Source organism: Cydia splendana, chromosome 4 (assembly GCF_910591565.1).
Source record: "Cydia splendana chromosome 4, ilCydSple1.2, whole genome shotgun sequence".
In the NCBI taxonomy this organism is placed as follows: domain Eukaryota; kingdom Metazoa; phylum Arthropoda; class Insecta; order Lepidoptera; family Tortricidae; genus Cydia; species Cydia splendana.
In genome coordinates this window covers 23,982,102-23,994,367 of record NC_085963.1, presented here as the reverse complement: position 1 = coordinate 23,994,367, position 12,266 = coordinate 23,982,102, and the positions used below count along the sequence as shown (strand labels likewise).

The following is a 12,266-nucleotide window of genomic DNA, read 5'->3' as shown; positions in this document are numbered from 1 at the left end:
AAGGTATTAAAACCTACAAAAAGTACTTAAATCCAATTCCGGAATTTTCGATATTGAGTGGTATCAATTCCGGAATTGAAATATCGGAAAATTTGTCCGAGATTCCGGAATTTCGAAATTCCGGAATTCCGGAATGCAGGCCCTACCAAAAACTCATTAATTAACTGTACAGCGAATAAAAAAATATAAATTTATTTTCGATTACTGATGAAGTTAAAGTGACGTCACAATGTTTGTGACTCCCCCCTCCCCCATGTCACAACATGTCACATTTTCTTGACCCCTCCCTCCCCCTAAACGTGTGACGTAATTAATGGATGACCCCTTACTCGTGCAATGCATTAAAAACAAGGTAACAAAAGACTCATTTTCAAAATCCACCCGTAACTAAATGCATTTTGTTCAAACACAATTTCATTGTTTACTAAATGACATCACAATGCTTTCTCCTTACGAAACTACACGCAATAATATAATAATATCCTTATCCAAACGCCATATCTATATTTTCTATCACTCGAATATCAACTTTATTCTTTAGTAGATAAGGTACTTTTTTGTATTGATATCATGGAAAGAGATAGGAGGATTGGAAAGTAACTGATTGATATCAAGCTACTCTCGTTTTTAATCTGTATTCGGCATGTACTACTGCTGTATTCACATGGCTTACATAATGAAAGCGCGCATTTGCCTCTAGCAACTATTATAAGTAGCGTATCGAGATTCATAGTAAGTACGCGTGGAGAGAGGTCACATAATATTAGTTTTGGTCTAACGCTTGAACGCGCGTAGCGATGATAATAGCTGCCTCGAACGTGCCAAACGTGACTTTAATTTGAATTTGGAACGAAATTAAATTCGCGCCATATTTATGGCTTTTAAAAGGAAATCGAGAGTGGCCAGGTATTCGTATTTTGAAAATAAGGTTCTTTTTAAGGGAAGTGTTTTTAAATTGGAAGATACTTTCTTATTTAAAAAAGTAGGTTTTAATTAAGCGGGTTCTGTAAAACCAGTTCCTTTCTGTTTGGGATTGCAGTTCTAACCTAACCTAAACCTACTTTTTTTAAATAGTTCTTTTCTGCGGAGGGTTACATCATCTGCTTACCATTGTAGCCTGTGCGTCCTCTCGGCGCGGTCGCAGGTCGATGGTTTGAAAGCCATCGTCGCCTGCGTCAAAGGCCTTGTTTACCACCCCCGCGGCGGACATCTTCGGGCCTGCAAAACAAAAGGATTATTAGGCCAAGATCCACTTTGGGTCGTTGCGCCACAGTAGTAAGTAAGTATTCTAATTGTATTATGTTTCGCATCATAACTACATAATAGAACATAATGTGTCATGCACTGACCATTTACGAGTATACAAAATAGGTACTCGTAGGAAGGCAGTGACATATTTATATGGTAGTGACTCATCAAGTCATCATCATTATGTATTTAGGAGTGATAGTAGTGCGTAGTTACAAAGATAAGTACCGTCCATCTTTCGATACTTAAGTCATCGCCATTTGCGCGCGTATTGTACTCCTCAAACTCCTCAAAGTCAATTTGGAAATCAATTTACCACCTTTAGCTGAGTATAAGCTGTATAACAGAGAGATCTTTGACCATAAGTGTTAATGTCAGCATCAGAACAGCGTTCATTCGCCCTTAAGGCCTTAAGCGTTAAACCAGCTAATTTACCGCCTTTCTCTCAATCATTTTAGGCCCCTTTTGGTTAGTATAACTGCTGTAGCAAAGATGCTGCAGCAAATATACAGCAGTTTGTGACAGCTTAAAGAGTTCAAGACATCTGCTATGCAGCCCTTATTCAGCTGAGGGGCTACCGCGAAAACCGAAATTCGCAAATTGCGGGGATCTTACTCTTTTACTCCAATGAAGGCATAATTAGAGTGACAGAGAAAAATGCCCGCAATTGACGATTTTCGGTATTGGCGGTAGCCCTACTGGCTCGTGCTACCTACTAAGCAAGCTCCACATGTATAATAGGAGTATAGAACGTGGTTGTTATAGATACCTGGCGTGTGTTGACCCTATGCCCGTTCCGGTTCCCAGGCGATTGTCTGTGCTTGTGTGTATAATTCATAATATGTGCACAGCCTGGTTAATGACGAGTTTCTCTTATTTACTTTAGCAGTATAGTAATCATGTTTTTTTAATTAAATGAAATAATGACGTTTACGGGCACATACGTGATTATGTATTCATTTTGATTGACCTATTTGATACTAAGGACAGGCGTGGCTCACTCCGCGATTTCGTCGCTTTGCTACAGGTAGCTAAAAGTATCCGTTCCACACCAATTTTGGTAGCTAGCCATAAGCCGCGCGTGGCGCTGTCGCCACCTATAGCGGTCATATCTGTCCTGATCGTAACAGACGCGTTTTGTTAGAGAGTGAGTCTTCTGTACCTAGTACTATTATTTATTCTGTGCTAAGGATTAGCATCTTAGCACCAGGATTAGGGTTGCCATAAGTCAGGGTTTTTGGTGTAACATGTCAGGATTTTTGGTCCTTTGTCAGAATTGCACTGTGTTAAAAAGCGGTTACTTTATCACTTCGAAATACTCCTGCAGGGAAACGTGTGAATCGACAAATGATCGCTTCTTACAAAGAACTCGTTTCTGATTGCAACAGTAGCAGGGAGCCGAACCTGTCATTATGGGCGCGCGGCGACCGGAACGGTGATCGATCCGCTCCCGCGCATGTCCAATCAATACGAAATAGCCCTTTGTACACTTTGGTACACATCGATGTTGATGATATTCAACTAGTTAGTCCGAGTAACGTAAGAATTAGTTTTTAACAAAAGAAACTTAAATAATGTGGAGAAACGATAATTTTGGTTTAGAATTGTCATATGAAAAAGTTAAATATGTATTATGTACTAGGTATCCTGATAAAAGTTCGGACAACACCCTAAAAATCCTGACATTTCCTGGATGGGCGTTTCTCCTACAATGACCTGAGCCTCTACCATCAGTTTTAACATTGACATAACGCTCACGTCTACTTAATTTACTTTCTGTACATCTCGCTTGCACTATTGCTCGCATATGCGAGTACGAGCGAGATGCATAGAAAGTAAGTTACGTAAACGTGAGCGTTATGTCAATGTCAAAACTGGTGGTAGCCGTACCGGTGGGCCGCTAGCCCTTTAACTCCGAACTTTTAACTAGCTTATAGTTATTTCTAAAAAACCCTGACACTCCCCAAGTCCCCCGCTATCCTGACAATGGATCAATAATCCTGACTTGTGAGAGCATATCCTGACATATGGCAGTACTATATATCTTATCTACGCTCTCTGTTTAAATAGCTCACAGCTAATTTACTTATTTCTTATTACCGCAACACGTTCATTATGTCTATTAATTACGTCCGTCAAGTTTATTACGTGTACTTACAAACTGCATTGTATCAAATAGTTAAGAATGATATTAATTACGAATGTGGAACAATTAGCAGCGTAACTGACATAATTGCGCGCACGCAACGATCTTGATAGTGAAACTGTGTGTATTTACTCTGATAAGATTTCAAATGTATGCCGGAGATGTTTAACTAGACACACATAGTCATGCTTAAGTAGTACAGCAATAGACTATTACTTATATGTAGGTATTACTAATAGTAGCCATGTGAAAAGAAATATTGAAGCATAAGTTGTTGCACTTTTTAATCACGACAAGTCCTCCGATTATAATAGATTAGACTACAAAGGAACTCTGCATAGCATTTTCAGTGACTATGACTAAATAGGTTAATGTCATAAGTAATGTCACTATGAAAATGTGACGTTTAAAATGACACTTCCTTACTTACATTGTTTCGTTCTTTTCAAGTCGGTGCAAAGTACCTAACCTTAGAGTCAAAAGACGATTCGAAGTTACAACATGATATCTAATTTGATTTCATTTTGTTATCATTTCGCTTTATTATATTGGTACAAATAGTATGATTAGGGTTGCCATGCGTCAGGATTTCCCTTGACATGCCAGGATTTTTGTCAGGATGTGCAATGTTTGTCAATTTCGAACACAGGTCCGGGTATGTTTGGTTATTTTAAAGACATGGTTTTAAGAGTGATCAAGAATAACGTAACCATAGCAACGAGTGACAGGAAAAAGTTGAATCACCCACATAACGCAGGTGTAGCTATGGTTACGGTGCAACTAATGCATTAGTTATGCTAGGCTGTGCGAAATGCGTTGTGGGAGAAAACGGGTACGTGGGGTTACATGTTTGAGAAACCCTGCCTTTTTTAGGGTTCTATAGTCAACAAGGAGATCTTATAGTTTTACTGATCGTAAGCGTTACCGTAATCGTTAGAGTTAGACCAAGAGATGTCTGCAACGATGTGATAGCCCACGCAGTGCAAGTGTTATTTATACGTCATATTTCATAGAAGTTTGACGTTTGAAATAACACTTGCACTGCGTGGGCTATCAAAATCGCTGCAGACTTTTCTTGGTCTAACCCTCGTTCAAGTAAGCTGCATTATTTTTCACTTAAATACATCAACCACGACGACAAAGTGGCAAAATAAAAAAGTATCTAGGTAAAAAGTGAATGCAACTTGGTGAGCTATCAAATGTCTTAACCTTCAATTAACTAATTATATTACTAAACAAAGATGAGGAAAGATTCAATTATTCTAAAGCTAGATTCCTTTATCCAACATTTAACTAAGAAAACTGTTATTTCAAGTCCTTGGTGAATCATATTTTTATGATAATTAAGTACGTAGTGATTATTATTAGTATTACAAGTAAAGTGAGTATACCTACCACGGTAGGATTAATTGCCATACGCCAGGATTTTCTCTGATATGTCAGGATTTTTGGTCCTTTGTCAGGATTGCGGCCTGCGGGGCCTTCGCGAGTGTGTCAGGGTTTTTAGAAACCTCAACAAACTGGGGTTTGGAGATATGACCATCCAGGAAATGTCAGGATTTTTAAGGTGACATCCAAACTTTTGTCAGGATATTTTTTTTTCATATGGCAACCCTATAACCTAGGTAATGTTTACGATAGGGCAGACACCGACTAGCATTAGACCAGTATTAGATCAGACTAGTATTAAGTAAATAAGGCAAAATAAAATTAAAATAAATGTATATATCTCTAATCCTACTACTATGAGTTTTGAGGTACCTAACTTCTAAATTTTCAGAATCACACACGAATAAAAAATATTGTTAAAAAATGACACACAGACAAAATTATTTTATTCAATTATACATTATACGTGACAGTAAAGACAGGACAGAGTTAAGTTTGTTTACTTATTCATTACTTAAAAAATGTACTTCTTCTAAGTATCTACTTGTATTCATTACCTAAGTATAATCATATAGGACATAGGTAATTGAACAAGTAATGCAGGTGTTAGGTACGTAATGTAAGTCAATCTGTCCATTAGATTCATTAATCATTAGCGGACACAACAAGTTTATATAATTTACCAAGACTGCAAATTACAAGACCAGATTGTATCAAATTATACTACACATAGTTCTGTTCCGTTTCAAGATAACATCATAGACAGATATTAAACAAACTTCATAGGTATATTAAGTAATGTAGGTGCCTATTTTAAACCTGAATAGGAATGACATGCAAATCCAACAAGATAATCTAGACGTTAATACACACATATTTTTGGTTCAACATTGAACCCGTTCGTTAAATGTGCGAATGAAGTGTAAGTAATAAGTTACTTTTTATCATTAGGTCTAACTAAAACCGCAATAACCAATTAAAATCGAATCAACTTACTGCAATTAAGTAATCCAATCAAAATCCCATGTCACTTAAATCCAACAAGAAACAACACACATCAAACAAGTTTGACGCACACACACTAATCTCAAGATTTTTAATTATAATCTGATTTCAACTAGACACACATAATCTTGTCACAGGATCACTTGTAACCGAACAAACACACTTTCCCGTAACAAAACTGACACAACGAAACTACTGACGTAAAACGAAACGTAACAAAACGGAAAGTGCGTGCTCCCGCGCACCTGTCGCGCGGTACACTGCGCGCACACCTATAGTTTACCGCGGTCAAGGACCTACAACACCATAATAAAAAAAACCACGCAAAAAACAGCCTTATAACCCTCAAATAAAGGCTTTACCGAGCGCTTGAATAACTTGGTCAATCGCTACCTTCACCAAGTTAACTAAGTTCAAGAACTAAGTGATATTCAACCTTTAACCTTCGTAAGAAAGGCGTTGTTGAGTGTATATGAATGTGGTTCTGCAATACCTGTTTGGCCGGAAGAACATACCATAAGCTTTAGATCAAGAAATAGTTTATAGGGATTGGCGAATTCTGGAGTCCGAATTTTGAGATAAAAATCGAGAGATGGCAGAAAAATTAATGTATTTTGCAAGTGTGTTGTAAAAGTGTGGGTAGCCATGGAAACTCGTAGCAAAATGTCAATAAAACGAGTCTTGGTTTGTTTAGGTGTATTGAAGTGTGACTGGAAGTATAAACAACATTTTGTTTGGGTGGGGAAATAGGTGTTGTTGAAATTGTTTGAGGTGAATATAATTTATAAAAACCGGGCAAGTGCGAGTCGGACTCGCGCACGAAGGGTTCCGTACCATAATGAAAAAAAAATTAAAAAAAATGCAAAAAAAAAAACGGTCACCCATCCAAGTACTGACCACGCCCGACGTTGCTTAACTTTGGTCAAAAATCACGTTTGTTGTATGGGAGCCCCATTTAAATCTTTATTTTATTATGTTTTTAGTATTTGTTGTTATAGCGGCAACAGAAATAACATCATCTGTGAAAATTCCAACTGTCTAGCTATCACGGTTCGTGAGATACAGCCTGGTGACAGACAGACGGACGGACGGACGGACGGACGGACGGACGGACGGACGGACGGACGGACGGACGGACGGACGGACGGACGGACAGCGAAGTCTTAGTAATAGGGTCCCGTTTTACCTTTTGGGTACGGAACCCTAAAAACGGTAATGTTTTGTTCAAATAGTTATCTCAACTGCATATTAAATATATAGAACAACGTGGGTGGATTTCAAAATCCTGCGAAAACTTATGGTTCGGTCTTGATAAAAAAAACTAGTAGGTTGTGCGAGTTGCAACTTTTTTATATGTTTTTAATGTTCCTTCAATTACCATCTCCAATAACTTAATAGTTTTTTTTATATAAAATGTTGTATGTGTCTAAAATCATCACCGTCTACCGGATAAATCTGAACCTTTTTGTTTGCAGTGAAAATTATAGCATACCTATCGTACGAATGCGATTTTTCTTTTACTTATATCTTTTCCATGTTGTTGTTTAACATATGAAAAAATATGCAATAATTCCTTCACCGAGAAAGTACATTTAAAAATATTTAAAATTTTGTCACGAATATTCGTCAACACCGTCATGGTAATGTCAATGTGAGCTTATCTCCGTGTATGAACAACGAAATACCGCTAAAGGTCCTTGCCCTATTTTTCACTTTAATATAGAATGTCAAAAATGATTTCACTATAAAGTCACATCATTGAATCGTGAGAAATATTACGAACAAATTTGTAAAACGTAGTTTGTCACAACAGAGCATCATCACCGTTATGCTTTGGTTTAAAAAAATTACAAATGATATATTAGAAATAATTACTGAAATGAATGGCAAACTACATGAAGTTTATTGTGTAGCATAGACATTAACTGCTATTACTCGTATTCTAGAAATAAAAACAAGAAACTCTCAAATCGTCAACACCATACCCATCATCACCGGGAAAAAATGACGACCGGTGATGATTTCATGTGTATGGTGATGACGGTTCTCAGAAACTTTTCTAGTTATTTTGCTATAATTCATTATGAAATTAAGCTGTATGCTTGAAAAACGTTCTCTATGTCTTCTAACACTATATAATGTCTACCTTATAAATGTAGAATAAATGTAGAAGAAGATATGACTATTTCTTTCACACTAGAGGATGGTTAGTTTTTAAATAACATTTTGACTGAAGTAGGCAAAATTTAGGTCACTTAGAACTTAGAACATACAAATGTTTTTTTTTATAATCTAATAATGTAAATCGTGCAACTTAGAGTCTGTAATTGCATGTTAGTCGTGTTAAAACAAAGTATTTAAAGAAGCAACATATATTAAGTTTTAAGCGACCATAGGCTACGGTACTGGCTCACTATCGTGATGGCCTTGTGTTTTTGATAATATTATATTAATTGATGTATATAATTACAGCAATTAATATATTCATATTCATATTATTTATTCACAATATTTATAATATTCCATGTCATTTTTATATAATAGATTGTATAATTATTCAAAATAAGTACTATATAAGTGTACATTAAATTCGTAAAAATCAATAACAATCAAAATTAAATTCATATTCGGGTAACTTCACTAAAGCTCAACATTCAAAAATTCGTCATAGGTGTAGAATGTGTGGTCGAGAAGCCAAGCCTTCAGTCTAGCTTTAAAACATTGCAGCGACGGTGACGAGGTGACTGCCTCCGGCAACCTGTTGTAGAGAGTTGGACCCATTATGTGGGTCAGCTTATTGGACCTTGCCAGTCTACGTTTTACCGGGAGAAGTTGATTCGGGTTCCGTAGCGTGGGGGCTGAGTCTGCGCGTTTCTTATATTGCGTCAGGTTGGTATACACGTTAATAGCGACTTGTAGAATCACTATTGACGGCAGAGTCAATATACCCAGTTCTTTAAAATATGCTTTCGCGGAGGTATCCTGGCTTACCTGTGCCACACACCGCACGGCTCTTTTTTGCAGACGGAAAACGCGCTGCCAATCCGCGGCGCGCCCCCATATCTCCGCGCCATACTGCAGCACCGAATGTATTGTCGCAAAATAGCAACTTCGTACGACATGCCGTGGTACGACCCGAGACAGGCGGCGAAGGGCAAAGCATGCACCACCTAGTTTACCACACAACTTGTCGATATGGTTCATCCAGGTCAACTTACGGTCTACCTGAAACCCTAAGAAAGTGATGAAGTCAGCCTGCTCCACTTTGACGCCGTTAGCTTGGATCTGGAGTGGCCTTGGTGTCCGACCTCCAACGTGAAAGTGCAAAAAGTGCGTTTTGGAAAGGTTAAGCGCCAAACCGTTCGACTTAAACCACTTATACAGCTGGTCCGCAGCATCGTTGAGGCGTGTCTCCAAGCTGTCTCTATTTGGTGCTGATATAATGCCCGCGACATCATCCGCGTACAATAAAATGTCGGCGGCTGTTATTGCTTCGGGAAGATCGTTCAGTAATAATGAAAAAATAATATTAGACACTGACGAGCCCTGCGCCACACCCATGGATGTAGCCAACGGGTCTGACTTGACCTGACCCCCGTCCCCTACCACGACCTGAGATCTGCCTCGGAGAATGTCAGTGAGGAGGCCGTGCGCACTGCCACATATACCATAGTGCAGTAGTTTTGCGGCAATGACGCCGTGATCTGCCACGTCAAACGCTTTGGAAAGGTCACAGCAAAGCATTGCAACCTGCTGTTTCCTCTCCAGCGCGTCGAAGACTTTTCGCATAGCCTTGCGCACTAAGTCGGTCGTACAGCGTCCCGATCTGTATGCGTATTGTCGATCTGACAATGCATTTGTTGCATCGAGGAACGCTGTTAGCCGAGAGCATAACCCGTTTTCCAACACTTTAGCGACGCAGGGTATAATGGAGACTGGCCTGTACCCGTCGATATTCTCTCTTTTCCCTTTGCCTTTAAAGAGTGGAGAGATCTTACTAACCTTCAAGGGGTTGGGGTATGATCCTTCTTTAAGGCATATATTGTATAAATGCGTTAGCGCGGGTGTGATGGTATGCACAATAGAATTTAATAAATCCATGGAGATGTCGTATATATCTTTCGTCGGCTTGTGTGGAATGCGCATAGCGATTATATTGTAAACCTCTTTGACTGTGAAAGGGGTGAGTCTCATGGAGCGGTCCGCGGATGCACGCGCTGCGCTCAGCTGATCGCGCACGCGGTCAAGGTTGGCGCGTGGCGCACCACAAGCTAATGCAGCGCGTACAAATCTGGCGTTCATGGAATCTACTGCCTTTTTTTTAGAGCTACATTTTACTCCCTCGGGACTTTCCACTACATCTGTAAAGTCAACGGCGAGACGTTTAGTTTTCCCTCTCTCTTTATTAACGACTTCCCACATTGATTTGGACGAATTTTGGGTCATAGACATTTTTTGGCAGTAGAATCGCGTTTTGCACTGTTGCAATTCATTGTCATATCTTATTTTTAAACTGTTAATGCGATTTTTTAAGTCAAGGTTATTTGGAAATTTACTTTCTAAATAAATGCAGTCAAACAATAATGATTTGATATTCAAAATATCCTGAGTTACCCACGATATTTTTAGAACCCCCCTTTCTTTTTAAGGGAAAGCATAAGCTGGTTTTTTCTGTTAAAATACTACTTAATTGGGTTGATAGTGATTCAGCATTATTACTAGTGGCTCTGTGAGCTGTAGACCTCGCGAGCAGAGCTTGAAATAACATGGTGCTAAGAGCTTTAAATACACCGTGTTTTTTTTGATTTCCGTTAATTTCAAGGGTGCATTTCTGAGCTTAAATCAAGTAACTTTCTCAAAGACACCGATGTTCTAATTAAGTCCATTTCGGAGATAATCCATAATTTATTTTTTTACTATAAGGCCTCTACAAGCGTGTACACTTGCCTTAGGGCCGGCTTACATATTGATTAGTGTTTAGAATGAGTTCATACATTTGCTACTAAACTTAAGTACAATCTCGGTCGATTGATGTACGAAATGACATTGATATGTCACAGATTTCAATTGTTTGGTTGAGTTAAATGTAATGCCCGTGTTACAACAACGCTATATGCTACATTTAATTACTTTTTAAACAAAAAAAAAAACAAAAAAGAAAACAAAAAAAAATTTTTTTTTTGAAAATTAACTATGCCATTTAGTTCTTATAAACGTACTTAACTATACCCCGAAGTTAACGGAATTCAATAAAAACACGGTGTATAGTAAATTAAAGAAAAACAATACGAAATTTATTTGTAAAAAAATACAAAAAGTTATAATATCCCAGCATACAATTACTGGGGATCGAACCCAGACCCTCTGTGCAAACAGAAAAAGCGAACGTTTACAAACTGAGCCAAATAGTTCTTAGATGGGTTGACGAAATTTAGCTACTCCTTCTCAAATTAAAATTAGTTAAAATTAAATATCTAAATACCGCCTAAACCAGCGATAATTTTTTTCTGCATTTTTTGCTATTAACTCTGTAAACATGTTTCAAAAAGAAAAAAGTCTTATGATATCGATACGACTATTTGTTTAGGCGCCAGGTATCACGCCTCCGCCATTTTTAAAAATTTCCAAAAACCGGATTGACAAAAAAATTTTATTTAGTCATAAAATTCGGTCACAAAATTTCACGAGAATCGGTTAAGAATTGCGACCTGTAGAGGAGAACATCCGGACATACGAAAGCAAAATGCCCGAGTCAAAACGTAGACCTTCGCTTCGCTTCGGTCAATTAATAGACACAAAATTGCTCCAGTCTATGCTTTCCACCGCCAAGATGAAGTTGACACGACTTACTTCGGAGTAATCTCTGATTACGCGAGTTTGTGACATAATATTATTATTCTTACTTGAGAGTTCTAGACGCACGGCGTAATGATCCCCGAGGTTAGTAACGACAGGGGATGCTGTTACTAAGCCTGCATCTACATTAGTATAGGCATGATCAAGTGCCGTACATGAGTGAGCGCTTATTCGAGTGGGAAACGTTATTTCATTCCTACAATCGTGTGACATCAACAAATCCTCCAAATATCTCAGGTCTGCTGTTTTGTCCCCAATACAGTTTATGTTCATATCGCCTACAATAACGAAGGGTCGACTGAACTCGTTGGCCTTCTCGAGCACACATTCAAGGTGGGTCAAAAAGTCTTTGGTTGGAATTAAATTAGTTCGGTACAAACAAATTACAATAAGATTAAACTCTAACAAGTTAACAGCTGATAATTCGCAAAACAATTCCTTTGATAGGTCAACAAATTCAGGTATATTGACGGCTTTGATGTTATCTTTGACGTATATACACGACCCACCGTGAATAGATTGCTTCCGACAAAAAGAAGATACCAAAAGGTATTTGTCTAAATTAATGCACTTAAGATTTTCATTAGATAACCAATGTTCGGTAACGGCTAACACGTCGCAT

The 12,266-nt window shown here is 38.2% G+C and overlaps 1 protein-coding gene across 1 annotated transcript in view; it reads right to left on the bottom strand.

Moving 5' to 3' along the window:
• LOC134790224 (solute carrier organic anion transporter family member 4A1-like) overlaps window positions 1-6,373 on the bottom strand; it is a 96,979-nt gene extending 90,606 nt beyond the window's left edge. The window contains exons 1-2 of the mRNA XM_063761058.1: window positions 5,780-6,373; window positions 1,109-1,218 (exon numbers count right to left, since the gene is read on the bottom strand). Coding sequence (XP_063617128.1) covers window positions 1,109-1,210 — 102 coding nt within the window. The 5' untranslated portion in view covers window positions 1,211-1,218; window positions 5,780-6,373. The remainder of the gene's footprint in view (window positions 1-1,108; window positions 1,219-5,779) is intronic.
• Window positions 6,374-12,266: the final 5,893 nt, after the last annotated feature.